This window comes from Papaver somniferum, unplaced genomic scaffold (assembly GCF_003573695.1).
Source record: "Papaver somniferum cultivar HN1 unplaced genomic scaffold, ASM357369v1 unplaced-scaffold_21, whole genome shotgun sequence".
Classification (NCBI taxonomy): domain Eukaryota; kingdom Viridiplantae; phylum Streptophyta; class Magnoliopsida; order Ranunculales; family Papaveraceae; genus Papaver; species Papaver somniferum.
This window is the reverse complement of record NW_020631041.1, coordinates 7133265-7159726: the sequence shown is the minus strand read 5'-3', so window position 1 is coordinate 7159726 and position 26462 is coordinate 7133265. Positions and strand designations below refer to the sequence as shown.

At 36.5% G+C, this 26462-nt stretch overlaps 4 protein-coding genes across 4 annotated transcripts; 2 read left to right on the top strand and 2 right to left on the bottom strand.

The window, feature by feature from the left end:
- The first annotated feature begins 486 nt into the window (after positions 1 to 486).
- On the top strand, positions 487 to 1206 carry LOC113339521 (putative RING-H2 finger protein ATL21A). Its single transcript, XM_026584774.1, has 2 exons — positions 487 to 922; positions 1027 to 1206. The coding sequence occupies exons 1-2, from the start codon at positions 487 to 489 to the stop codon at positions 1197 to 1199; spliced, it is 609 nt and encodes a 202-aa protein (XP_026440559.1). The 3' UTR covers positions 1200 to 1206.
- A 1760-nt stretch (positions 1207 to 2966) lies between these two features.
- LOC113339243 lies at positions 2967 to 3804 on the bottom strand. The gene is made up of 3 exons (XM_026584544.1): positions 3631 to 3804; positions 3368 to 3437; positions 2967 to 3276 (listed from the first exon to the last, which is right to left on the bottom strand). Exons 1-3 carry the CDS (start codon positions 3748 to 3750, stop codon positions 3149 to 3151), a joined length of 318 nt encoding a protein of 105 aa, XP_026440329.1. The 5' UTR covers positions 3751 to 3804; the 3' UTR covers positions 2967 to 3148.
- Positions 3805 to 4611: 807 nt separating this feature from the next.
- LOC113339242 (putative RING-H2 finger protein ATL21A) lies at positions 4612 to 6066 on the top strand. Its single transcript, XM_026584543.1, has 2 exons — positions 4612 to 5623; positions 5714 to 6066. The coding sequence occupies exons 1-2, from the start codon at positions 4864 to 4866 to the stop codon at positions 5830 to 5832; spliced, it is 879 nt and encodes a 292-aa protein (XP_026440328.1). The 5' UTR covers positions 4612 to 4863; the 3' UTR covers positions 5833 to 6066.
- Positions 6067 to 23236: 17170 nt separating this feature from the next.
- On the bottom strand, positions 23237 to 24692 carry LOC113339922. Its single transcript, XM_026585144.1, has 3 exons — positions 23866 to 24692; positions 23638 to 23703; positions 23237 to 23567 (listed from the first exon to the last, which is right to left on the bottom strand). The coding sequence occupies exons 1-3, from the start codon at positions 23995 to 23997 to the stop codon at positions 23271 to 23273; spliced, it is 495 nt and encodes a 164-aa protein (XP_026440929.1). The 5' UTR covers positions 23998 to 24692; the 3' UTR covers positions 23237 to 23270.
- Positions 24693 to 26462: the final 1770 nt, after the last annotated feature.

Here is a 26462-nt window from a genome sequence, read left to right as displayed (position 1 = left end):
GTTGACATTCTTTTTTTTTAAGCATCAGTTGACATTCTATTTTTAAATGAAAAATTCTTTTTTTATTTCTTAAAAAATAATTGAGATTTCTTTTTCACAGAAGTTCAGAGCTGAAAAATAGACAACCCTTTCAATTGCTTGTATGCTACTCGATTGCTGCATTATTTTTGATTCTTTAATATAATTGAATGGGTCTATTCAACAACACCAAAATAGCAAAAAGACTATACAGTTAAATATATAGAAGGTAATAACTAATAACTCATCTATTATCTCCAGATGGGTATCATTAAATTTTCGTTCTTCTTCTTTGTTTTTCCCCTATTCGTTTTTCTCCTATTCGTTCCATATTTGACTGAAGGTGCAGAAAAATGTCCAAGTCAGTGGTGCTCGACAGATGAGCCAATGATTCGATATCCTTTTACTTTAAAGAATCGTGGTAGCGAGGTCTGTGGTTCCCCCTGTTACGAACTTAATTGCGATGAAATGAATAAAACAATACTAGAGCTTCCATTCTCCGGTAAATTTTTTGTTCGAAATCTTTATAACTTTCCGCAGAAGATTGAAATCTATGACCCAGATAACTGCCTTGAGAAACGTATTTTGAAGTTGAATCTATCGGGTACAGCTTATCATCTTGGTGAGCATGGTGTTTCATATCAGAAATATTCGTTCCTTAACTGCTCTTCATCGATTGATAGTCTTCTTAAAATAACAACAAAGTTGACACACATCCGTTGCCTAAGTAGCTCCACACACACAGTTATCACTGCAGATGTTCCGACTGCAAATAATTTTTCCGTCAATACAAGTTGTTTGCATATTGCTGATGTTCCGATCCCATATTCACCGATTCAGAAGGGCGTTCCAGTTGATTTGAATGAAAATTTTGTTCTGTCTTATCTCACTTGTAAAAAGAAAAGTAAAATTTCCTTTGCTAATTCTCAGATGATCCTTACCAATTATAATGTAGGTTTGCATAATCTCAGCTGATTTTTTTTTCTATTTTTTTTGTTCTTTTTCCAGGTGATCGAATGAAAGTTCTCATAATTACTCTTGTCAGCATTTTCTACGGATTGCCATGTTTATCAATCCTGATAGTTTGGTGCTATCTTTGGTTACGCTCCGGCTCCCAACGGAGCAATGTACGTGCGAGTATGCGTTGCTTCTTCACATGTAACGACACATTTGGAGAATAAAAAATGTGTTCTGTGAGCAACTAATAATTATGCTTCAAAAGAAAACCAACAGTTAATAGTAATTATATAATGAGGAATGTTGTCTTTTTTTTTTTTTTTTTGTATACAAAAAACCGATGGTATTGGATCTGAAACTGTCATTTTCTAAATATGTTGTTTTTTAACAGGTCTATATATGTACCAAAAATGAATATATTCCAAATTATTTAGACTTACAATCTACCGGTTTTCATTTCAATGGATAGAAAAATTCTTTTATTTTCAACGGATCATAGCCAAAATAGTAGACATTGGTGTTATAGGTTTATGAACATATTCATTTAGATGGAAAAGTTTAGCTTCACAAGAGGAACATATCTTCAGAATACGAGCCGGGAGATAGTGTGCAAATAAAAGTGCAAAGAGATCTCAAATAATTTCGTAACTATTATGAAATTTTCCTCTATTTCACATGGAATATATGTTATTTTGGGAATTCCTATATAATTCCTACCCAGTGTCGGGCAAGAATTTCATATCAGTTGTTTTTTCCTTTGTTATATAAGATGACCGCACAAAACGGGTGCCGACCAAAAATCCCGGTTTGGTGGACGTAATTTTAACTGCTCTTTTATTTGGGACGAAAGATATTAGGGACGTATATATGTGTTGTTAACCTTTTTTTACATCACAATTTACTGTATACAACGCTTTTCAAAACAAAACTTTTAATTAGAAACAATTGAAGGTGAAATTTATCGAACTCATTCGGCTTTATGGAGATTAAATATAATTAGAACCCCGTCTTTTTGATTATCAAACCAATTCTGAAAAAGAAAATGATCAATTTTAATGCAATGTAATCGAATCAAACGAAATTGCAAAAAATTGATTAGACCATGGTCATTTTGGGGTATTCGATTCGACATAATCAACAACCAATTCGAGTTTTAGTCAAAGCCGTAGCGTCTCTCAATAGTCGGGGGTTTTAAGTCCCTGATTATGAATTTATTTTTGGAGAGAAACTATCAATTCCAAATCAGTTGAGGGTTGCGCTCGTTGCGGGACTTAACCCAACACCTTACGGCACGAGCTGACGACAGCCATGCACCACCTGTATCATAAAAGAAAAAAAACATCTAAAGTACATTTTCTCGTCGCATAAAAGGCTCAATTGAGTCATCCAATAAAACTAGCCAAATCATCCGTATTAAAAGTTTCGGTGTAATTTAGTTATAAGTATATGTTTGATTATTGATGAGATTATGGGAGAATTCTGATGGATAGTTTTGTATAGGTTTGAGTAGTACTGGAATTTAGTTGGAATAACTCAAGTACTCTCTGCAGATTAAGAAAAAAACAAAGAAAGCTGAAGTTTAGAAGTAGTTCTGTAGTCTTGGATTGACTCAAAAGAGTTACAGGGAGGTAGCTTTTATAGCCTTACAACTGACCATCTTGGGTCTTCTTAACTTAGTTTGAAAGGAAAGAAACTAAAGATATTTTGACTGTAGAATGTTTGGACACCACTCCAAGTAAGCTACAGTAATTGCTTCGGGACCAAACTTCTTGAGTTCACACTAACTAGAAATTTCTGACTATTAACTTTTACATTGAGTAAAGTTGGATATAGTAAACTGTAAAAATGCATTACTTTTAACACTATACAATCACTGTTATTAATTGTTCAAAGAAAGCATATTTTAGTCGACAAATAAGATATCACTAAAACTAAACCACGGCCAAGACCGGAAATATATCAGTAGAGCATCTAATATAGTGGAGGAAGGATTTACTATCTGATATTAGATTTATCCATTAAAAGTTTTTGCAACAATGCAAGTAAGATGAATACATCCAAATTAAGAATACAATCGAAAATATTTGTTTTCTTGAAAAAAGTGTCTACCACTTTATTACCAATTCTATAGACAAAATAAAAACCTAAAAAAAGTAAGAAAAGATTTAGCAATTTATCTTCTTCCATAAGAGTTGTTATCTCGACAACAAGCAATATAAGCTATATAGCCCACCCCTACGACGAATAGTAAATTTGGCAATCCGATAGCCAAGCAGAGTACGAGAATTGTCTTTCGATCACCTGGAAAGAAAAAGAAAAAAAAAGGTCAGCTGAGATCTATCCGAAGCTGGATTTATAATGTAACATCTGGGAATTAGTAAGGAGACTTTACTTTCACTTTTCTTTTGACAAGTGGGATAAGAAAGAACAAAATTTTCATTCAAATCAACGGGAACGTCCTTCTGAAACGGTGAATATGGGATCGGAACATCAGCAATATGCATAAAAATCGTATTGAGTGGAGCAATACTTGAAGTCGGAACATCCACAGCGATAACCGTGTGTACGAAGCTACTTAGGCAACGGATGTGTGTCAACTTTGTTATTATTTTAAGAAGAATATCAATCGATGAAGAACAGTTAAGGAGCGAATACTTCTGATATGAAACACCAATCTCGCCGAGATGGTAAGGTGTACTCAAAAGATTCAAATCCAAATGCGTTTCGGAAGGCAGTTATCTGGATCATAGATTTCAATCTTCTGCAGAAAGTCATATAGATTTCGAACAAAGAATTTACCGGGAAAATGGAAGCTCTAGTACTGTTCAATTCATTTCATCGCAAATAAGTGTGTAACAGGGTGAATCACATACCTCGCTACCACGATCTTTTAAAGTAAAAGGAAATCGAATTGTTGGCTCATCTTTTGCGCACCATTGAATTGGACATATTTCTGCACCTTGAATCAGATATTGAACAAGGTGGATAAAGACAAAGAAGAAAAATGGAATTTTTATGATACCCATTTTGGTGATAAAAATGAGTTTCCTACCTTCTACATATACATACATTTCCTTGACCTTGTTAAGTATCATTAGACCAAAGAATTTTGAATCATCTCCACCTCTTAAAGACTACTGACTAATTCATTATGTTGACTGGATTTCTCACCTCTTTTAGAGATGGCAAAAGGCCTCTATGTGTGTATATTAAAACTCAGCCATTTTCCTTTCAAAAATTCCTTCAAAAGGACCCAAAAAACTGCCGCTGAGATAAGTGGCAAAATCGGACGATAGTAGTTAGATAAACTTTTTAGGACACAAGCACCAAGCAATATCATAGGTAGACCTGGCAAAGACTCCCGGGACAAATTGGCAAGTGGGGAGAAGTGCTCCAAATATCAATGCTCTTGGCTCCATGTTTCTCTTAAAATATAATTGAAGTGAATTTTCCTGACACAATACTTTTTCTATCGGAATGTCTACTCCAAGGGATAAGTCGATGGTGATAAATTCTTCTTCAAGTTAAACCATAAATTCTAATTTCTAATTAAATTGGTTTGTAGTTTCCATTCAAATGATTGATAGATGTCATCCAGACTTGGCATTGATGCTTCAGAAAGAAAGAAAAAAAGACTTGGCACTGAACATGAATTCTTCGTCAAGTTATGTATAAATTCCGTTCTAAATCAACCTTCAGCAGAAAAAAAAAATGCAGTTGGAACACAATGAAACTGACTTGAAATTTCTTTGGCACGACAAAAATCCAAAGTTTCATACCATCTAAAAAGTAAAAAATTGTGTTATCCTTTAGATTGCTTGTAAATTTGCTACTCGGTCGCGGTCGGTGCATTATTTTAAATAGTCGTTGATTCTTTCGTATGATTGAATGGGCGTCTTCAACAATATCAAAAGTCTAATGTTGTTATCCAACATCATCGAAATATATACATGTATAGAAGCTAATAAACGCATCTTTAATCACCAAATGGGTATCATAAAATTTTCATTTTTCTTCTTTGTCTTCCTCCAATTCGTTCCATATTTGATTGAAGGTGCTGGTGCAGAAAAATGTCCAATTTATCAGTGGTGTACAAAGGACGAACCAACAGTTCGATTTCCTTTCACACTAAAAGGTCGTGGCAGCGAGGCATGTGGTTCCCCCGGTTATGAACTTGCTTGCTATGAAACAAATAAAACAGTAATAGAGCTTCCATTTTCGGGTAAATTTTTCGTCCGGAATGTATATAGCTTTCTGCAGAAGATAGAAATTTATGATCCAGATAACTGTCTTCCGAAACGTGTTTTGAAATTGAATCTTTTGGGTACACCGTATCAGCTTGGTGAGTCTGGTGTTTCGTATCAAACATATTCGTTCCTGAATTGCTCTTCATCGATTGAAAGTCTCCTTGCAATAACGAACAAGGTGACGCACATCCGTTGCCTAAGTAGCTCCACTCACACCGTTATCGCTACAAATATTCCTACTACAAATATTGCAACGCTCAATACAAGTTGTGTCCGTATTGCTGATGTTCCGATCCCGAATTCAGCAATTAAGAGAGATGTTCCCGTTGATTTAAATGAAAATTATGTTCTGTCGTGGTCATGGCTTGAATTACCACCTTACCTTACGTATCAAAAGAGAAGTAAAAATGTTCTTACTCGTTTTCACATTAGCTTTACAATTATAATCCATCTTCAGATAAATCTCATCTGACTTTTGTTTGTTTCTACAGGTAATCGGAAGAAAATTCTCCTTAGTACTCTTCTCAGCATTTTTGTCGGATTACCACTTCTAATAATCTTCCTATGTTGCTTCGGACCGAAAATAGTCAAATGCTTTCGAGGGAGATAGACGTGCGGCCTATGGGTAAGCTGACATGCATGTCCCGTTTGCTGAATGTCACCACTTCGTTCACTGCTCCATAAACATATATCTTTGTATTGTTTCTACATTAGACATCTTTGTTTCCATTATATGGAGTGTACTAGCAATCTGAACGTACAGACGCCCTGTACATAATATTTAAGGCACTGTTTTTTCTGTTGTAAATGTCCTCATAAATAATAAAATTGGATTATTGGGTGATTTTTTTGTTCGGAATCAATCGGTTTTTGAAATGTATTTATTAACGGTTGAATTACACAAATATTATCGTAGGTAGAATATAATTTCCATTAAAATGGAGCTAGTTGCACAACAAAGTTGAAATCACTAATCAAGAGGGATGTGAGATCAACCAGTTATGGGCAGGCTAGAGAGTAGAGCTAGATTAGAGTAGGATGATCTAAAAATACAATGGACCAAAACTAGGTGGAGAAAACTTCTAGCCTCATCCACACATTCCTCGAAAGATACAACCCTAATGCATCTTCAACGAAGTTGTAGCCTTCGTAGTTAAGGGATGTCCGCATATATGTACGCCAACTAGGCAAATACATATATGATTTTTTTTTTTGTTTGTTTAGTAGGAGAACAAGCTACCTACCTATCTATAGTCCAAAAGCAGAAAATGTCGTCTTTCTTCTGTTTGCTTGAGAAGTGAATAGATCAATGATATTAAGCATTGAACTCAAACCCGATTTGGAAAACAACAAAAGAAAGGGGTGTTAACAGACCTAAAATTGCAGTTTCTAGTTCAATAGTACACAACTTATAATAGCAGTAGAACTAGGGTGCACTCCTTTTTTGATGCACACCGCTTAAGTAGAGATTCTATCAATTAATGGGGAATTTGTCACTTTGCCACTAGAACATTAGATGGTGTGGTTTCTATTAATTTTGTTTTAAAATCTGTTTGGATTTTTTTACCTATTAACTAACCTATTTATTTTCATTTACTTTTTTGAAAAAGATAATTAACCTATTCATAAACGGCCATTGCAAGTAAAATCTCTCTGTGGCCGTCACCTGATTATTATCAAGCGGTTAACATCTTATTATGAAGACTTTGTCTGAAACTTTGCGCCTGTTTGTATTTTAAACTTGTAGTGTTAATTGTTAACTTTCAACTCAACCTTAACTAGATGTACCTTTTCCCACAACCCATAATGAATCGTAAATATATACATCATGCACACAACCTTCTAAAACTTGATGGGTATCTACTCTTAAACACCTAATTATAGCTAATTTTAACCCTTTTATAAAACTCACTAGCACTAGTGGAACTACTTGTAAATCCATGTATTTATAAAGCAAACGCGCATGAGAATGAATTAAGCTTTCTTGTAAATCCATACAAAGAACATTATCAATATCAATCATGGCTACCCTAGGGTTTCTTCTATTGTCATTGTATTCCATCATTCTTTTTCTCATTCTAATTCCAGAAATAATCACTTGTGGAGAATCCTATCTGAGTATCCAGAGTAGCAAAACTGAACCTAAAACTCCCTACCCTTTTGGAATCAAAGATTTCCAAGGTGTCCAATGTAGTAATGGTTACAATCCCGGGTATAATATTACTTGCAACAGTAAGGGTGAAACCTTGATAGATAGTCTACCATTTCTCTCTGGAAAATTTCTGGTTCGAAACATAAACTATCATCATCAGGAAATACAGATTCAAGACCCTGGTAAATGTCTCCTGAGACGTTATCTCCAAGACCTAAATGGTGCATATGGTATGGCCATGTCGCCATCACTTTTAAAAGCTTATGCTTAACACATGCATACTTTTTTTAGTTGCTTACAGTCATCTATGGATACCAACATCAATAGATATTCAGCATATTTTCGAACAGTTGGCTGCCTAAGTAGCTCAACACACACTGTACTGGTCACAGTTTCAACTCTAACGACGTTGTTCTCAATATTAACAAAATATTGATGGATTCGGGTTATTGTGAGGTAATCGATCGTATATCAATTCCTGTTCCAAATCCTTTGTATGGCGATGTTTATGATCTTACTCAAGACGACCTATTTCTCTCATGCGGCGCTACTCCACCTTTAAGACGCGATTTGCAAGAAGCTGTTGCGCCAGGTCAAGACAATAGCCAAGTTGCTGTTGCACCGTCCCCGAACAATGGGAATAACGCAGCCGTTTCACCATTACCAACCGACGGGAGCCAAGGAGGTGGAGATCTTAACCAAGATGCTGATGCACCAACCCAGAACAATGGGAATAATGCAGCCGATTCACCGTTGCCAAATGGTGGGAACCAAGGAGGGGGTTCGGGTGGAGGGGGAGGCAATGGGAAGGGAGGCGGTTTGGGTGGAGGCGGAGGCAATGGGCAAGGAGGTGGCGGTTCACGAGGAGGCGGAGATTATGGGGAAGGAGGCGGTTCGGGAGGTGGAGACAAAGGGCAAGGAAGCAGTACTGGAGGAGGTGGGTGCATTTTCCCCCTCCATTTACCATATCAAATGTTTACCGGTCTAGCTATACTCTTTTCTTCTTTTTACCTATGATGATTAATCCATTTTTATTTTATTTTTGGCAGGTAATCCAAGGAAAATCTTATCATTGGCGCCATCTGTGGAGGAGTTGGAGTATTAATAATACTGCTAGTAGTAGAATGCTGTCCTAACAACGGGAAATTATGGAATATGACGGTGGATTTGATATTGTTGGGGTTAAACGTCGTGGCTAATCTTCACGGTTGTTGTAGTTGCAGGAACTCCTATAACCACATTCTTGAAGAGATCTGAATAACCATTCAGTAATCATCTTAAATTTCATACATTCGTTTATAAAATCTTCAATATGGTTATAAGATTTGAGATGAGTTTTAACTTGGTGAAAAATAATCTTTCTCTCTCCTAAATTCTAAATCTAAGCTCTCCAAAAGATCTCTCTTTACAAAGTCGCCCGGTCCCCTTATATAGAGGTTTACATAGTGGATGCCAGTTAGTAAAACCTTTATTTTTGGATATGGCGTGCGTCATTATCTCACGCTTATCTTGACTCTTCCCGCACGAGCTCTATAACTTCGCACGACTATCACACTTTATTCGTGATTTTTCTGATGTCATCTGATGCGTCATCTCAAATATACTATACGCGATATCCTCCGTTTGTTTATCGAACTATTACTTCACGCACATATTATGACGTGCGGTATCTAGTATCTACATTGTGCCTTTCTCATGTCGTTTCTTTGGATAGGGAGCGATATGAGAAATTCCAATTTAAAATGCCGCGCACATTCATCTTTTCATATTCTTTTCAGCTGACATATTTCCCTAATTTAAGCGTGAGAATTTACGCGTGTCTTTTTAGCTACTCTTGATCTTACACGTCTTTTATAACCACTTTTTCTTATCCGTTCATTCTTAATCATCGCATTAATGAGTGAATATGTCGGGAATCGAGAGTAAATATTTTATTTACCCTTTTTCTTCTACATACTTCTCTTTACTCTTGATTTTTTTATTCTGTGCAACTATTTTCTTCTGCTTCTTTTCCTCTGATTTCTTCTCGCAATTCTTTTGTTTTTTCTCTTCCATTTTGATTTTGATCTTCTTGATCATCTCTTATCATCTTTTCTTCATTCCCATACTTAAAAATTCTTGAAGCTGGTTGGAAGACTAAACGTGCATTCGATAGATTGAAGAAAGAGTTTGGTGCACGGGTTTTTTCGTTATCTGCCTCCGCTGGATCAAAACCTTCATCCAAACTCGGACCTGAATGGTTTTCTCTAGAGGAATGGAGTGATCAAAAGATCATCCTTTCAGTGGGACAACTTCTTGCTGGTCTTCCTATTCCCCTGTATGATCCCAAAATTCCCTTGTTTTATGAGATCCTTTCAAAGGCGAGTTTTAGCGTGGCATATTTCAACTTAGTGGTAATAGTAGAATAACTCTTGAATACGCTCGTCACGCAGCAGGTTTAGAATCTCAGTACCCAATGGATAAGAGAAATCCTGATCATTGAGATGAAGAAATTAATCTTGCTGATTATACCCTTGAATTTTTTTTCAAGAATTACCAAGTTACCATCATGAAATATAGCTCCTCTAAATGGGGTGTTCGCTTGTCAAGAAAAGATGGTATTGCTGAAGAGGAAAGGATCATGCAAGATGTTGATTGGCATGATCCTTCAAATAATACCGCTCGTTGGTCGAACGACACGCAATGGTTAGACTACCCAAACATCTTGGTGGGTCCATACATAACTGGTAGGGATGAACATGGCTTAACTCTTCCCTTCCTGAAGGACTTCCTGCTTATGATCCTTGGATATTCAAATGGCCCGAAGAGAACAAAGTGGTATGATATCTTTACTTATCTTTACTTCTCTTTTTTTCCTTTCACCTGTAACAACTCTTACCTATTTTCCTCATTTCATATGGATGGTCCAGCAAACAAACACATAAAATTGTTTCAGGCGACATCTTCACACAATAATGAAGTAAGAAACATCTTTTATTTAATTTTAACAATATTGTTGCCTCTGTTTTTTATCTTCCATTATGTCCATAGGAGGAGATCGTAAACATAAGCGTGAAAGGGAAAAGGTGTGATTCGCAGTAAAAAGACTACTTCCAAATCTTTTTCTAAGAATCCCTCTAATAAGCGGAAAACACCTTTCTCTTCAAGCTCTCAATCTTTTTAGAAAAGAAACTAGTTTTACGTCAATCACGGTACTTTCCATAGTTTCTTCATTGACTTGTCTGATTTTTCCATTATTAGTTTAAGTAAAAAGCCAATTACAGTAACTAAATTAGGATATAAAAACCAAGAATAGAGTCAGAGATGATGAAGTAGAATGGAGGAATAAAGAAAAAGGAAACAGAGAAGGATAGTGATACAGAGTTTCGCGGCATAGAGAAGAACATGGCGCCTTTGGCACTTAGGCTAGTGCCTAACACTTACTTCCGCAAGGCGTTTTTGGCGCCAAACTTACTTGCCTAAGAGAAACTGCAATGGTGTGAATATAACCAAAGATCAAAGACCAAAAAAGATGATCAAATTTGATTTTAGTCTAGTGTGTGACGTTACGTGTGGAAGACTAAATTTGATCGAGCGTACACTATATATTCGCCTGGTGTGGGGCCTGGACTATACGTCCGCCTGATTGGGGAGATTCTGAAAAAAAAAAAAAAAAGAAAGTCCGCCCCACTAAAATTGTTTTGGAAAACAAAGAATGGGGCGGGGGTATAATGCCCGCCCCATACAAAATTAAAAAGAAAAAAAATGGGACGTAGACTTTGTGTACGTCCCATGTGGAGCGTAGACTTTACGTTCGCCTGATGCGGGGCGTGGACTATACGTCAACCTGGTGTGGGACGTGGACTATACGTCCCCCTGGTGGTGGGGCGTGGACTATACCAACGCTCGACTATATTTGGGTTTAGTCTTGGTCCCAGACCAAATATACTCTGGGTTTTAGTCGTCGATCAAAATTTGATCGATAGTACGTTCCACTGCGTCTGTTCAAAAGACCAAATATTTGGGTTTAGTCGCCCACTGTGGACACTCTAAGACATCAGCGTGGAAAATGGTGTAGAATAGAGTTAGGCAAACGCTAGACATACGGTTAGTACCTCTTTGGCGCCTAGGCGCTCGCCTTTTACAACATAGCTTACGTCTATAAAAGTTTGATACTCTGTTTTTGTTCATTCTCCATAAGAAATGTGGCTCCAAAGAGCCCCACATTGAGTTCACCAAACCATCCTTCTCTCCTTCCCCTAAGTCATTAATATGAGCATTTAATGTTCTGAACCCTCGTATAGAGGAATGTCCTTCACTAATATCACGTTTCCCACTCTCGGAACCTGACACATATAGGGGTGTGTATTTTTCCGCTGTTTCCACCTCCACACGATGATAATCAAACTCTCCTTCCTGAACCAACACGCCTTCTTCAATGTTAGTCAGCTGGTTGTCTCTTTGATGTGCGATGCTTGTACCCTCTGCTTCACCATCAGCATTTAATGTTACTTCATTTCTTAAACTCAAATTCCTGACTTTTTTGTCCTTGAGACGTGGAAGCTTCCCAACCGTTTGAATTCTCTCCACGCTTTTCCGTTGAGAGTGGTGTTTGATACTTTGATACCGGCACCCAAAGTTGCTCTTTTCCGTTGCCCGTAACCTTCACCGGAGAATTAAAAACCAATTGAGAAAAAACCTGGCAAGTATATGTGCAATTCAAACGCAGGTAATAAGATCTTTATCAGTTCATCTTTAAGATCTGAATCACTGATTGTCCCATTATGTCATTTAGAAGGGTTTGAACCAAATTGACGACTACGCGGTTGGGAAGCGTTCATATACAACTAATACTGAAACTGTGTCTAAATTGCATTATATGAAACCAAAGTTGTGTTCCAAAATGGTTTGTTATGGTGCGCCCACCATTATTAATGTCAAGAAGTGGGATAATAAGGACAATAGAGATCTTTATGGAAAATAAATGGTCTAGGGCATTAGATAGATAACGATAAGATGTGGCTTTATGAATTAACAAAGAGTCCAAGTGATTTTGGACTGAGATTTCTCGAAAGTCACATTCCATATCTATGAGATTCAACCAATGCATTTTGTCAATGAGAATGTGGTTTGTTGCCATTCAACGAGGCTCTACTTGTTTTTTTCTAAAGTCAAAACAAAAAATATTACTATGAGGTTTTTTATTGCAAAGAGAACAAGCACTGTGGTGATGTAGGAGTGCAGTGCAGTGGAATTGCAACCCTTTGAATTCGTTGAGTTGATTTTTATTCGTAAAAATTACGTCCAAACCTGTGGGATTAAAAGTGTGAGAGGATCTCCTCATACTTGAATTCATGAATTAAAATTGTTATCCACCTGTGTAACTCTGTTTTTTTTGCTGTTATAATTTTTGTACAAACTGCGCAAGTGTTGAATACTTGAATCTATGAACTGGTAGTCTGTCTTATCGGCCGCTCGGCAACCGGGAGCATGCACAAAATCCTACTCCATGGCGTGAATACTTGCTTGAGTTGCTTCCTTTGTTCGGAAGATGTAGTCTGAGAGACTGCACCCCGGGTGAAGTCGGTAATGTGCGTTCAAGATAGCCTCTTTACAAGCCCTAAGAGCAACTGCAGTGGTGCTATTAAACCCAAAGATCAAAGAATGAAAAAAATGATTAAATTTGGGTTTAGTCCGTTGTGTGACGCAGTGGTAGAAGACTAAATTTGGTGGGGCGTGATCTGAAATTACGCCCCACTCAAGAAAATAAATAAATAATGGGGCCTAATCTGAAATTACGCCCCATTCGATTGAAAAAAAAGAAATAAAAAATGTGGCGTAGGTATTAATCCCGCTCCATACAAGATTTGAATAAAAACAAATTATGGGGCGTCCACTCAAGAGAAAAAATAAATAAAAAATGGGACGTAGGTATAAATTATGTCTGGTGTGGGGCGTAGTTTTAAACTACGCCCGACCAAAACCAAATTGTCGATCAAATATAGTCTGGTATTTGATCGATGGTCGTCTCATAGCGTCTATGTTTTCGACCGAAAATTTGGTTTTAGCCGATGACCTTGGTTTCTCTAACATATTACCAATTAATTTGGAGAGGATAACATTCACTGGATCTTCAGTCCACATCATTGGAAGAAAGGATGGAAGTCCTTCCGAAGCGAAAAGGAAGAACGGAAGTCCTATTTGGGAGGCTTTCACTTCAACTTGCATGTATAATCAAGTAGCTTAGAATGTTCCAATGAAGGTGCAACTTCAATTTAACTAGCCATGATTGAATTTATCTATGTATATATACATGCATATATATTTCCCAAAATCAAAATCATCATATCTAAGTAAACATGGCTATCACATACTTCTTCTTTATCATTTTTCTCACTTTTTTAAAGATTGTCACAGGCCAAAAGATGTGTCCAAGCGTCCAGTGCAGTGACGTTAGGAATGAACCAGATATTGTCTACCCATTCGGAGTTAAAGATCTTCAAGGGGTAGGATGTGGTTACCCGGGGTTTAATCTCACTTGCAATAATTTTGAAAAAATAGTTTTAAAGCTACCGCAGTCAGGAGAGTTTGTTGTTCGGAAAATTTATTATGCTAACAAGGAGATAAGACTTTACGACCAGAATAATTGTCTTGCGCGTCGTCTTCAACAGAAAATTTTGAACGTCAATATGTTGCCTTTTAAGGCTAATGCATATCATATAATATAACTTCTTCAATTATCCACCATCGACAACAAGTAATATAAGTTCTTTGAAAGGAAGTCCTGTACCTGTTTCTTGCCTTAGTACTGCGACAAACACCGTATTGGTTGCGGTTTCTTCGTCCAGCGATACCAATATTAGCAAAGAGATGGTGAGGTAGGTGCTTCAGTTTCTGTTCCGATTCCCTTCAGCGCTGTTACTAAAATTTCTTCTTATGATTTTACTACTGATGATCTTTACCTTACATGGGTTGAACCAAAAAAACCGGATGACAGTAAAAAAAGACAATGACAAAGAAGGTAATACCCTACTATTTTATAAGTTTCTTTACGTTCAAATACTAATTGATATTCCATCAAGTACTAACAAAGAAGACTTTTCTTTGTTTTTTCAGCGAAACTCATTATTGTTACAGAGAAAATGTCTTAAAGAAATGAAAATATTCATAATAACTAAGTCAGTTTTTATTGGCATCAGAATAGTTGCTGTCGATCTGTCTACAACCGTGGAGGTAATGGAATGAATTTGGTATTTTCTGATTTTTTTGGTACCGAGAATCAGTCACCTACTTTCATAATAGCGAAAGTGCTAGGGAGACCTGCTTTAAGAGCAACTGCAATGGACGAGTAAACCCAAATTTTCAGTCGAGTGGGCTGGCGTAGTGGGACGGACCATCGATCAAAATTTGATCAAAGAGTAAAATCCATACCAAATTTGGTCTGCGATCAAGACCAAATCCAAATATAGTCGGGCGTTGATATAATCTCCGCTACACATTGGGCGTTGATATAATCTCCGCCATTCATCGGGCGTTGATATAATGTACGCTACACAAGGGGCGTTGATATAATGTACGCCTGAAACGGGGCGTTGATATAATGTACGCCCGATGGGGCGTTGGTAAAGGTGGTCGCGTGAAATGGGGCGTTCATATACTTAACGCCCCACTCCAATTTCTATTTCACAATTTTTGATTTCTGCATGGGGCGGGCTTTATACCTCCGCCCCATTATTTTTTTTTTTTTTTTTTTTTTTTTTTTTTTGTTTCTGAAGCGTAGACTATACCAACGCCCCACTCGGGCGTTATCTTTACCAACGCCCCACTCGGGCGTTATCTTTACCAACGCCTGATCCCAGGCGTAATGTTTATCAACGCGCCACCAAATATACTCTTTTACCACTACGCCACATGACGGACTAAACCCAAATTTGGTCTTTTTTTTTAGTCTTTGGTCTTTGGTTATACTCGCACCACTGTGGACGCTCTCAGACCCCATGCTTTTACACCACTATTTGTCACGCCATTGATTTTCTTTCTCACCCTGCCCCACCGGGAAATACAGGGACCGGATGTGCCAATGGGAACTTGACACATAAGCGGGTTATGATTTTGGGTATAAAAGCCGGGGCTATAAAGCATTTTGGTCATAAAAGTGGTTCTGGAATAACCTCGTATTTATTATTTATCAGGTACCGTACTTGATAATCAAGCCCATATATTTTTGTTTTGCAGAGGAAAAAGGTTTAATGGGAACCTCACCAGTTACAGGATACCAACAATACCCACCAAGGGGCCAAGGACATCCCCCAACCACATATCCAGCAACAGGATGCCCACCAATGGGCCAGGCGCAGTGGAGATGAGAGTGTTGATGCGGGACAGAGTAATGTAGAAAGTAGAAACCACAATGGAGCGGTGAAATGATTTACATGCGAGAGATGGATACAATCAATGAGACCTCACTCTTGAATTTGTCGGAATGGACAAGTGCTAGACGGTTGCTAGCATGTTATATATTCTGCATGCTATGCGAATGCAAAAACATCCTAATGTCAATGATTTATTATTACGAATCTGTAAGTAATAATGCACTCCGTATTGCTAGAGCGTCCTTTTTTTTGGTGCACGCAACCTAAATAGATAGTCAAATCCTGTCGTCAGGCAGACTCACGGTGAATGCATATTTAGGAGTAAATACCAGAAGTTAACATTTGATTTCTATCATATTTGTCTTAAGAACTACTGGCAGGGGGTGGAGCCAGCCCACTGTAATGCACACCCTGTCCAACTGACTCCAAAACCTATTTCAGGCGCAATAGGAAAAACAATTGTATCCGTTAAGCCTATGTATTTTTAACGAAAATTGGTAATATGCCTCAAAAATCCAATGCAATCTTGGAGATATGTCCCAGGATTCCAATTCTCGGGAATATGCCCCGGCCTTTACATTTTCCGTCCAACAATGTTAAATAGTCAATATGTGCGCACGTGTGAGTTACGCATGCGACAAAAAGGCAGAATCACCCTTCTATAATCTAAGGGCCAAAAATGAACATCACCCGTTATCGCTTTTGATATCTTTTGATCGAAATCCATTATTAAAAAACCAAATCAAAAATCATCACAGATGGTTGAGATGCCGATGTTGATGGTAGTGATCAATTTCTCCTCGCAATAAAATCAAACAAATTTCTGCCCCCAACAAATATGAACAAGATTATCATCTTCTTCTGCTCCTTTTTGAATATCAACACTAGCTGAATATCCATCCCATTCCCCAAAAATCATTACAAAGATATCGTTTATGATATAAAAACATCATCTGTTTCCATGAATTTGATATTGAAAAAATAATTATGAAAAATGAAAAATCCCCAATTACATATATGAACCCTAATTTCATCTAAAAGCTCTAAATTGGGAATTGATGAAATCATATTCATAAACCCACAATTCTACGTGATCATTAAGTACCATTCATCATCAATTGCAAGAAAAACACGTTAAATCGTAGTGGTAATGACCATATACATACTGATTACTTCCCGGTGCTTTAGCTTTCTCTGTTTGTTTTCTCATGGGTTTTGATTTTGAGTCACCCACTAATGCTTTTCTTCCCCCAAAACAGTTTCTTCTCTCATGGGTTTCTAATTTAATTTTAGTTGCTTTGTTGTTCTACCACAGGAAACTAATGGAACATAACACATAGCAGGTAATACGTGAGATGAAGAAGGAGGTAATAAGTGCATGGCATGTTTACAGGCTACAAGTGTCATTTTAATCATCTTGTGAGATCTCATATTCCGAGATTTTGACCGGTCAAGGAGTGATAATTTGACTATTTAACCTGCTTTGACGGAAAACGTTACACTGGAACATATTATCCAAAACTAGAATCATGGGACATATCCCAAACTTGGGGTGGATTTTGAGGCATATTACCAAGTTTCTCATATTTTTACACCCAATAGCAAAATTCTTGGCTCCACCGGATGAAATTCCTTGTACCTACGAAGGCCTCTCAACTACAATCTCTTTATCCCCTAACAAGTAGGATTTGGGACTTCGAAGCACTTTTTTTTTTTTTTCGAAGCAGACTTCGAAGCAGATGATATAACTGTCAAGTGGGTAGCATCTCCAATTTAGTGTCGCTATATCATTGACGAGAGATTACCGGCAAATTATCTAGGGAAATTCACTTCTACGACTTATTGATCAATCCATTTTGCAGACAAGATCAACAAACACCGAATTTAATCAAAAGAACTTTGGCATATCACTTCTGTTATTATACACATGCATCAGATTTCTAAAAGACGACATGTGGATATTCAAAAGTGAAACCTACGGTCACACCCAGTTTTCAATTTTTTTCATCCAGAAACCCACATGTGTAAAACTTAAGGCGCCCATCCAATTTCTGAGACAAAATTTCTCAAAGACCCATGTTTTTTACAATTATGTTTTCGTTTATGATCTGTTTCTTCTCATTTATTTTTTATCTTTCGGGTGATTTTCTTGAGAGCGAGACATAATCCATAACCCTAGAGAAGAGGAAATTTGCAACTGAGGGATCAAGACTTTCATGATTTATTTCATTTTCGTCGTCTTGATTCTCTAGAAATATGTTCCTCATTTTGATTTCACCTAGAAATGGAGAATAATATCATCTCTAGGTTTCTGTTGAGATTATTAGTCCCACATTGTATGGGCAAATGACCTGATGCTGCTGACTATTTAAATACGGGTCAATGGTGAAATCTGTTGAGTGTTGTCAACAAATTGGAGTTTATTTTGAAGTTGAGAAGGGAATGAAGATAAGGGTTTGTGGTGTTGTTTCAGGAGTTACCAAGGGAGAGGAAGTATGGTTTGAGATTGGGTTCAGGTTTGGTGAAAGTCAGTGAAAGTAGGCATGCTACTGCCAAGGGTTCGAAGTGGTCTCAATTGAGACTAACAAACAAGTCTGCAGATGCGATTGCATCATTTTCTTGTTTTTTGTAGTCATAGCTTGATGGTCGTGTGGGAGGGGTATTACGCAATGGGCTAATGGATATTTTCCATAACCCCGGGAGGAGAAGATATGGGCACAGATGGGTCAGTTTTGGGTCTGTTTTGTGCCGATAAGTCAGCAAAAAAAAGTATCTTTAGCCGTTTTTTTATGTGAAAAGGTAGCAGAAATAGCGACCCGATGGCACTAGTTCCGAATACTGGATGTTGAAACTAAAAGTGGGAATCCTAAAGTTTCGTAGAATCATGAAGGGCGTACAAGTCAGATGTAAAAGTTGGTGGCCGTGTATGAGTTTATATGCATGGATAAAAGTCGGGAAAGTATATTCTATTCATAATAGTTGAATAATAAGTTATACAGTTGTGGAATTGGTTGCATAAACTGTTATGCAACTATAAAAATTGTTGCATAACTTGTTATGCAGTTAAGAAAATGTTGCGTAACGCGTTATGCTGTAACTTTTTTGTTAATATCGAAGAAAAAAAATGCACTACTTGTCATGCACCTATAATAGTATCTACATAACATGTTATGCAGTCGAGAAGATAGATGCATAATGCATTATACATAAATTTTTATGTATAACTAAAATCAACCAAAACATAGCTACATAACTTGTTATAGATGCATAATTCATTATGCGGATACATAACTTGTTATGCAGTCGAGAAAATGGTTGCATAATTCGTTATGTATCTTTTTTTTCTGCTGGATTCAGGCATGTGCAGTGTTTTGGAGGCTGCATAACAAACATGTAGTTAGTCTTCGAAAAATTTTCTTAAAATGATGATCGCCTCCGATTTTTTCGTGAAAAACTAAAATTTGATATTGTTGTTTGTGCTCGTTGCGTAGCTCTCAATAAAAGCTTTCAAACGAGATAAATTTTGTTAAATTCCAAGGGCTGGTTTTTTAGATATCTTATATTTAAATTTACTTACCAATTATACCCCTGAAAAATATACTAGAAACTCTTTAAATTGATACTCGTTAAATTAATTATCTCTTTAAAATAATAACATTCGATGATCCCAACTAGGCTTGCACAAGCTAAAATTTAACTCGCTAAATTAATAATCTCTCTAAATTAATAGATTTCTCTGGTCCCAAGGCTATTAATTTAAAGAGTTTCTACTGCAGGATGCATAACAAGTTATGTAACGATTTTTAATAATTTCAGATAATTTTAAATGTCACACAACCTAATAATAATTGTGGGCCGGACAATAAAAATAATATATTGTTTGGGTCTTAGCCTAAATATTCAAAACTTGTTCCAGTATTTGGTTCTTTTTATGTTGGATTATGTAATTAATGTTCTACATTTTATATTTTTCTAATTATATACTGATATAAATGTAATCAAATAGCTACCAATGGAACTATTGTTATGGTAAATTTTCAAAGTTTTATGGTAGTTAAAATCTTAACTATGATCTTCTCTCTTGTTGTATAAGTAGCTACTATTGGAATTATTGTTAATCATCTTCAATTTTAAGTTGACTTAAAATTTTTTTTATGATACTGAAATCAAATAACTATTATGAAGAATATTCTTTTTGGTTTTCAGTTGGTAACTGAGTTTAAAGTTAATTTTAGTAAGAGTGAAGTGGTTGGTATTGGAGATTAGAATATTGGTGCACATTTTTCTTCAGTTTTTTGTTGTCAACTGGTTGAATTTCTAATAAACTATGTAGGTATTCCCTTAGGTATTAAATCCAAAACAAAGGTTGTCTGGGATGTTTTGAATATGTCAGCAAAAACTGAGTACTTTGGGGAGGAGATACTTTCTAATGGTCACAGATAAATTGTTCTTACAAGCATGCCCATCTACTATTTGTCTATGTTTCAATTGCCTATATGTCAGTTGTTAAGACACTCGAGAAGATTTTGGTGGGGTTCTTAAGATAACTCTAAAAAGAGAAGTTAGGTGGCCTGGTCAAAAGCAAATGTTCCTAAATCAGATAGAGGCACTGGAGTTAAGAAGCTGAAGTTGGTCAACAAGGATTTACATTGTAAATGTATCTAGTTATGGAAAGGAAAAATATGTTCTCCGGAGAAAACTAATGTGGGAGAAATTTGGAGGTAACCAGAACTCTTTCATTCCAAGTGGTAACTCAAAAGCTGTTAAGCATGTTCACTGGGCAGGAATATTAAAAGCAACATATTATGATAGAGGTAACACCTTTCTTATAATTCAAAATGATAAGACTATTCTTTTCTTGATGGATAAATGGGTTGCAGGAGTTATTCTTAAAGATAGTTTCCCTTCTATTTTTTGATTCTAAAGGAACCTATTTCACCAAGTAGTGCTAATTTCTCCCTTTTTAGAATGGCTCCAGTGGCTACATTCATTGTCAATGATATGCTTAATCCATAAGGTTCTTGGAGTTTTGAGTTTAAGAGGGAACTAGGAAGTGGAAGTTGGGGAAATAACGCATCTTCTGGATTTTCTTGATGGTCTTAATTATAACATTCATAACTGCATGGCTGAAGATATAAGAAAATGAGACTTTGGTGCCGATAATTTGTATCCAATTGTTATTCCTCTTTTGATGTCGATGGATTCTTATTATTTCCTTACAAGCAGGTTTAGAATCCTAAGATTCCTTTAAAGTTGTCTTTCCTGGATTTGACACTATGTTATAATGGTACTCCCACATTGGATTATATGCATAGAAATGGCTTAGTTAATCATAATCAGTATCTTCTTTGTTCTTCTACTGAGGAAACTCAAAGCCACATGTTTCATTACTGTAATGAAACCGGCAAACTTTGGAATTACTTTCCCGATAGCTTTGGTAACTGGGTCTTCTCTCAAAGTGTGAAGACAATATTTGGGAATGGAGAAACAGGAAAAGTAGTTCAATGATTAAGAAAATATGAGGATTTGTTCTTTTTGCTATCTGGTGGAACATTTGGAAGAAGAGAAACTTTAGGTTGTATAACAATAATTATCTCTATCAAATACATTATGTTTAATTGGTTTGTCCACACTAAGTTGTTTGAGTTATATTCCTTTAGAAATTTAATTTGTAATTGGAATGTTGTTGCTCGAAATATCTAACTTCTTTTGTTTTCTCTTCATTCATTCCTTGGATGAATGAAGGTTTCTCTAATAAATTTTTCCATATTCTTGTCAAATGAAAGTAATCAAATCATAGAAATTTTTTATTAATCTGAGTATTTACCTCTTCCATTATATACAAAAGGAAAAAGAAAAAACTAAAAAAAAAAATCGTCAATAGTCGCACAATTCGTTTTTCATTTTAAGTGCCAAGCCTATGTTAAATCATGAACTGAATTTCTTTGGTTAATTTTTATTTGGTGATTCCTTTTGTTTTGTTTTAACAACGTGTATATATAAATTTGTAATATAATACCAAAAGAACGTGAGTTTTTAATGGTCGGTTGTTCAATTTTATGTGTTTTTGGTCGTTTAAAGTTTGAATTCTTTTTGTAGGGAAAAATATTGCACACTTTGATATCATGCCAAATGTTGCCTTGTGTGACGCGAACGCGATCGCACACAACATATACCGGATGACGAGTCCAACGACATCACCAACTCACGAGTAAAGCATGAAGGGTCATGCGGTGTTAGAGAGCACGTGCAAAAAGATCCATTGTAAGCGTGCATCATTGACGCACGCCAGATCTGAAAGTAGGGGATTTATTAGCTGTCCTCCACTATGTAAACTCTTATATATAGAACCAACCAACATTGTATGAGGGGAAGATCTTTTTGGTAGAAGGGATATAACTTTTAGGACAGAGAAAATTTCTTTTCTTCTTAAGTTAGGGTTTTATGTCCACTCTTTGTATTGATTTCTAAACTTAATAAAATTCTTTTAAGTGTTCTCCACATGATTTCATAGTTAGGTTTACATAATATTAATAGGGTGTAGTTGTGGGATTTCCTACAACTACATTTTGGCGCTAGAATATAGCTCGGGAGAAGAATCCTGCTTGTTAAGGTTTTTCAAGTGTTTTCTAAAAAAATTTGTAATCTTGCTTCAAAAGAAAGTTTCATTGTTATTTTCGCTGAGTTTCAGTAGTTTTCTTGTCTTAAAATCTACTTCATAAAATAGAGATTCAGATTTCAGAGAAATAAATTTTGTTTTCAAAGATCCATAAAGCGTACTTTGTCACTTCGTCAAAAGACAGGGTAATTTAGGAACAAATGATGGTGAGACAAACATCTGCAGGAGAAAACGCAATACCAATCAGGAGGAGCACGAGAATTGCAAGAAGAATGAGAGGTGAAATCGCAGAAACGTCAAGAATGGGAGATAGAACAACCAGTCTCAACAAGTCAGATCTCAGATCCAACAGATACCATAGGAAAATGACCGCAAAAATTATGATGAGTTCTTCATAATACTAATAAATATATTGCAGAAGAAAACGAAGGCAAACACAAGAGGAAAGAACAATCGGAGGAACCGAGGAGAACATGACCATTGGGAAACTCAGGCAAAGATTAGCAGAAGAAAGAAGGAGAGAAGAGGAAACGCACACAAACTTGACGCGCCAAAACGATGAGCTAAGAGAGGAAAACAACATGTTAAGAGAGAAAAGGTCACAAACCAGATCAATAACAACTCATGCGAGCTCATGATCAAGGAAAGTAGGAGAACCTCCAGGAGAAGCAGATCTGATCGCAGAGACAATACGCCAAAACATACACGAAAACTGGGCGAGACAAGCATAGCTAAAAAGACCAATGCAGCAACAAGAGAACCAATTCACAAACGAGGAAGTGCTAATGGAAATAACAGCATTGAGAGAATTAATGAAAACATGAAAAGATGGAGGAAGAAGACAATTAGAAGAAGTAATAAAGGAAGCACCAAAAACACCCTTCGCACAACATATATAATTAGTATGAATATCATCAAAATGCACACTACCTACATTTCCTAACATTTTTGATGGATCCACATGTGTGAGTCAATTCTTCGTCAGCAAGGGATGTTAAGGAGTTACAAAATATGCCTGATAGTTGTTCCATATGAGATACGGGGGAGGAAATTTCAGGAGAAAAAAGTGCATCATCACGAGAACAAGTGTCCGGAAGTGTTGGAGAGGAGAACTTACTTTTCTTAGCTAAATCCTTCATACCTTTACCATTAGTCTTTGAGGGAACACCTCCTTTTGGGAGAGAGACTTCATCATTGGCACGATCAGCATCTCCAACCCTTATCTACGCACATAATGAAAGATAAGAAATATAGGCAACAATACTATTAAAATATTCTATAAGTATTTCTTACTTCATTATTATGTGAAGTTGACGCCTGGGACGCATCCTTGTTAGCCTTCTTATTCAGTTTCTTGACCTAAATGAAGAACAAATGAAAAAGAGGAGCAATGAAAGTAAGCAAAATGATAAGGTCGGAGATAATGCACCATATCAGCTTCCTCGATCTATTTGAATTCCCAAGGATTGTAAGCGGCAAGCTCCGTAGGAATGGGAATAGGAGAATTATTAGCATCCTTACCAGAAACATAAGGACCTTCCAAAATAAGGGGATACTCATCCCAACGCTCATCCTTCGATTTACGCACGGTACTATTGGTGAGATCATGCCAATCAGATTCTCGCATAATCCTATCTGCCTCGGCGATACCATCTGCTCTAGATAAGCTAATACCCCACCTAAATGATTTATTATCCATTATAACAATATTATAGTGCTTGAAGAAATTGTCTACCGTGTACTCCATTTGATTAATCTCCTTTGGAATGCAATTCGGATTCCTTACTTCTTCTGAATAAATAGATTCTAACTCAGCTGCATGATGGGAATATTTCACCATAATCCTAATGGAATCACCGCTCAGTTGGAATATACCACGTGAAAATTTCTCATGAGATAAAAGTTATACAATAGTGGAATTTCAGGATTAATGAGAGGAATAGGAAGACCCGCAAGCAATTGTTCAAGAGAGATAATAACCTTTTGATTGCTCCATTGTTCAAGAGAAAACCACTGGGGCTCAAGACAAAACAAATTCTGATCTAGGGGAGCGGATAAGTTAAAGCCTCTCTGATCGAATCCCTCCTTTGCCCTCTTGAAATCTCAAACATTCTTCCAACCAGTGGGCGGCATTCTTGGAATGAAAGTCTAAATAAATTAAATCGAGGTAATCAAGATGATCAAGATCAGAAGGGAGAAGATGAGGGAATCTACAAGTGAGAAATGGTAAAGAAGGGATAAAAAAAAAATTGGATGGAGAAGGAAAATGCGAAGTGAAATATGATAATCATAAGATATGATGGAGAGAAATTGGAGAACAGTTGAAGAGGAGAAAGTTGCGGAGAGGATAGAAGAAAGAAGAGAAGGATTAAAAAAGGAGAAAAAGTGAATGATGGAATATATAAAGGACTGAGCCACCTCTTTTCGGGAAAGATTCTTTACGGACGCATTAATGACAAGATAAATACGAGGAGAAGATAGTCATATTGTAAAGCGACGTGTCGAAATATGGACGGTGGAAGCAACACGTGGGAGTAATAAGACCGAGATCCCGAAAAAAATGTCAGTTCAGAGAATACAAAAAAACAAGAAGGTGCGACAAGCAATATAAGGTGGTGGGGAAAAACGGTTGGTTAAGATTTCTCTCATCGCTCATTCTTTCATAAAAATCACTAAGACAAGAGGAAAAATGTAGGAGGAAAATATCGCACACTTTGATATCATGTGAAATGTTGCATTATGTGGAAGCGAACGCGATCGCACACAACATATCCCAGATGACGAGTCCAATGGCGTCACCAACTCACGAGTAAAGCGTTAAGGGTCGTGTGGTGTTAGAGAGCACGTGCGAAAAGATCTGTTTTAAACGTGCATCATTGACGCATGTCAGATCCGAAAATAAGGGCTTTATTATCTATCTTTCACTATGTAAACTCTTATATATGACCAACATTGTACGAGCGAGAAATCATTTTGGTAGCTGGGATAGAACTTTTAGGAGAGAGAAAGTTATTTTCTTCTTAAGTTAGGGTTTTATCTCAAACCTTTGTATTGATTTTTAAAGTTAATAAAAAAAATTAAGTGTCCTTCAACATGATTTTATAGTTAGAGGTACATAATATTAGTAGGGTGTAATTGTGGGATTTCCTGTAACTACATTTTTTTCAAAAACCCCCGTATTTTATCGGGAGATTTGGGTTTTCCAAGTGTAAGGTAAATATAGTTCACGATCCTAACCATCCGAGAAGCCGTAACCTGTAAGAGGACCATTAAGTTCCCACCCGGAAAAAAAATCCTCGGGGAAAACGGTGTCAACTAGAACCATTGACCTTTTAATTGAAAAAAACATCATTTAGCATCTAGGTTTGAACAAAATTCTGGTGTCTTATCAAAAAAAACAAAATAAAAAAAAAATGGTGATCTTCCGGACAGTTTGTTCCTTTCGTGCAAAGATGTGGACTGTATGCATCAACGCATGTCAGACATAATATGTTATCCACTTGGGTGTTGATGACACGCGGATGATGTCGGTAATGTGCATTTAAGGCCTCAATACAACCCCTACCTCTACTTATAATTTTTTTTAGGGTTGACCATGGTTTCGGTTTTACGTTGGAACCGGATCAAACCAGATCGATTAGAAAGAAACCGAACCGAACAGTTTACTAATGGATTGGTTATGATGATCTTTTTTGAAAACCGATATTACTGGTTTGCTTTTGATTTGACCCCAAAAACCGAATCAAAAACCAATAGAAAATCGGTCATGTCCAATCGTTAGATTAAAACGTAAGAATTAACTACACCTTCATTTTTCTTAACCTTAGTACTAGATATCTACACCTGAGATTGGTTATGTTTATGTTTTTTGAATTTGTAATGTTTATGTTTTATACCGTGCTGCTACACTTGAATTATGAACTATGCTTGTATTAAATACACTCTGCAGGTAGGTTAAAATTCTACTTTGATTATTTTATTTTTAAGATTTGAATTGTCAGTTTTCGAAAATTGACATACTGTCGGTTTTCCATTAATCCAATGGAACAAACCAAAACCGGCTAAACCATTAAGAAACCGAACCAATAGTTAATGGTTTGGTGATGGTAATACTTCTT

Bases quoted from the DNA above. Each gene is read 5' to 3' on its own strand.
- LOC113339242 (XM_026584543.1), top strand. From the start codon at position 4,864: ATGGGCGTCTTCAACAATATCAAAAGTCTAATGTTGTTATCCAACATC. The intron at 5,624-5,713 runs GTAAAAATGTTC...TTGTTTCTACAG, and splicing joins CCTTACGTATCAAAAGAGAA to GTAATCGGAAGAAAATTCTC.
- LOC113339922 (XM_026585144.1), bottom strand. From the start codon at position 23,997: ATGGTATCGCCGAGGCAGATAGGATTATGCGAGAATCTGATTGGCATG. The intron at 23,704-23,865 runs GTAAGGATGCTA...TTCTTCATTTAG, and splicing joins GGAAGGTCCTTATGTTTCTG to GTCAAGAAACTGAATAAGAA. The intron at 23,568-23,637 runs GTAAGAAATACT...TTATGTGCGTAG, and splicing joins CAACTTCACATAATAATGAA to ATAAGGGTTGGAGATGCTGA.
- LOC113339243 (XM_026584544.1), bottom strand. From the start codon at position 3,750: ATGACTTTCTGCAGAAGATTGAAATCTATGATCCAGATAACTGCCTTC. The intron at 3,438-3,630 runs GTATTCGCTCCT...TCACCGTTTCAG, and splicing joins ATTGGTGTTTCATATCAGAA to AAGGACGTTCCCGTTGATTT. The intron at 3,277-3,367 runs GTAAAGTCTCCT...TTTTCTTTCCAG, and splicing joins TTGTCAAAAGAAAAGTGAAA to GTGATCGAAAGACAATTCTC.
- LOC113339521 (XM_026584774.1), top strand. From the start codon at position 487: ATGAATAAAACAATACTAGAGCTTCCATTCTCCGGTAAATTTTTTGTT. The intron at 923-1,026 runs GTAAAATTTCCT...TTCTTTTTCCAG, and splicing joins TCTCACTTGTAAAAAGAAAA to GTGATCGAATGAAAGTTCTC.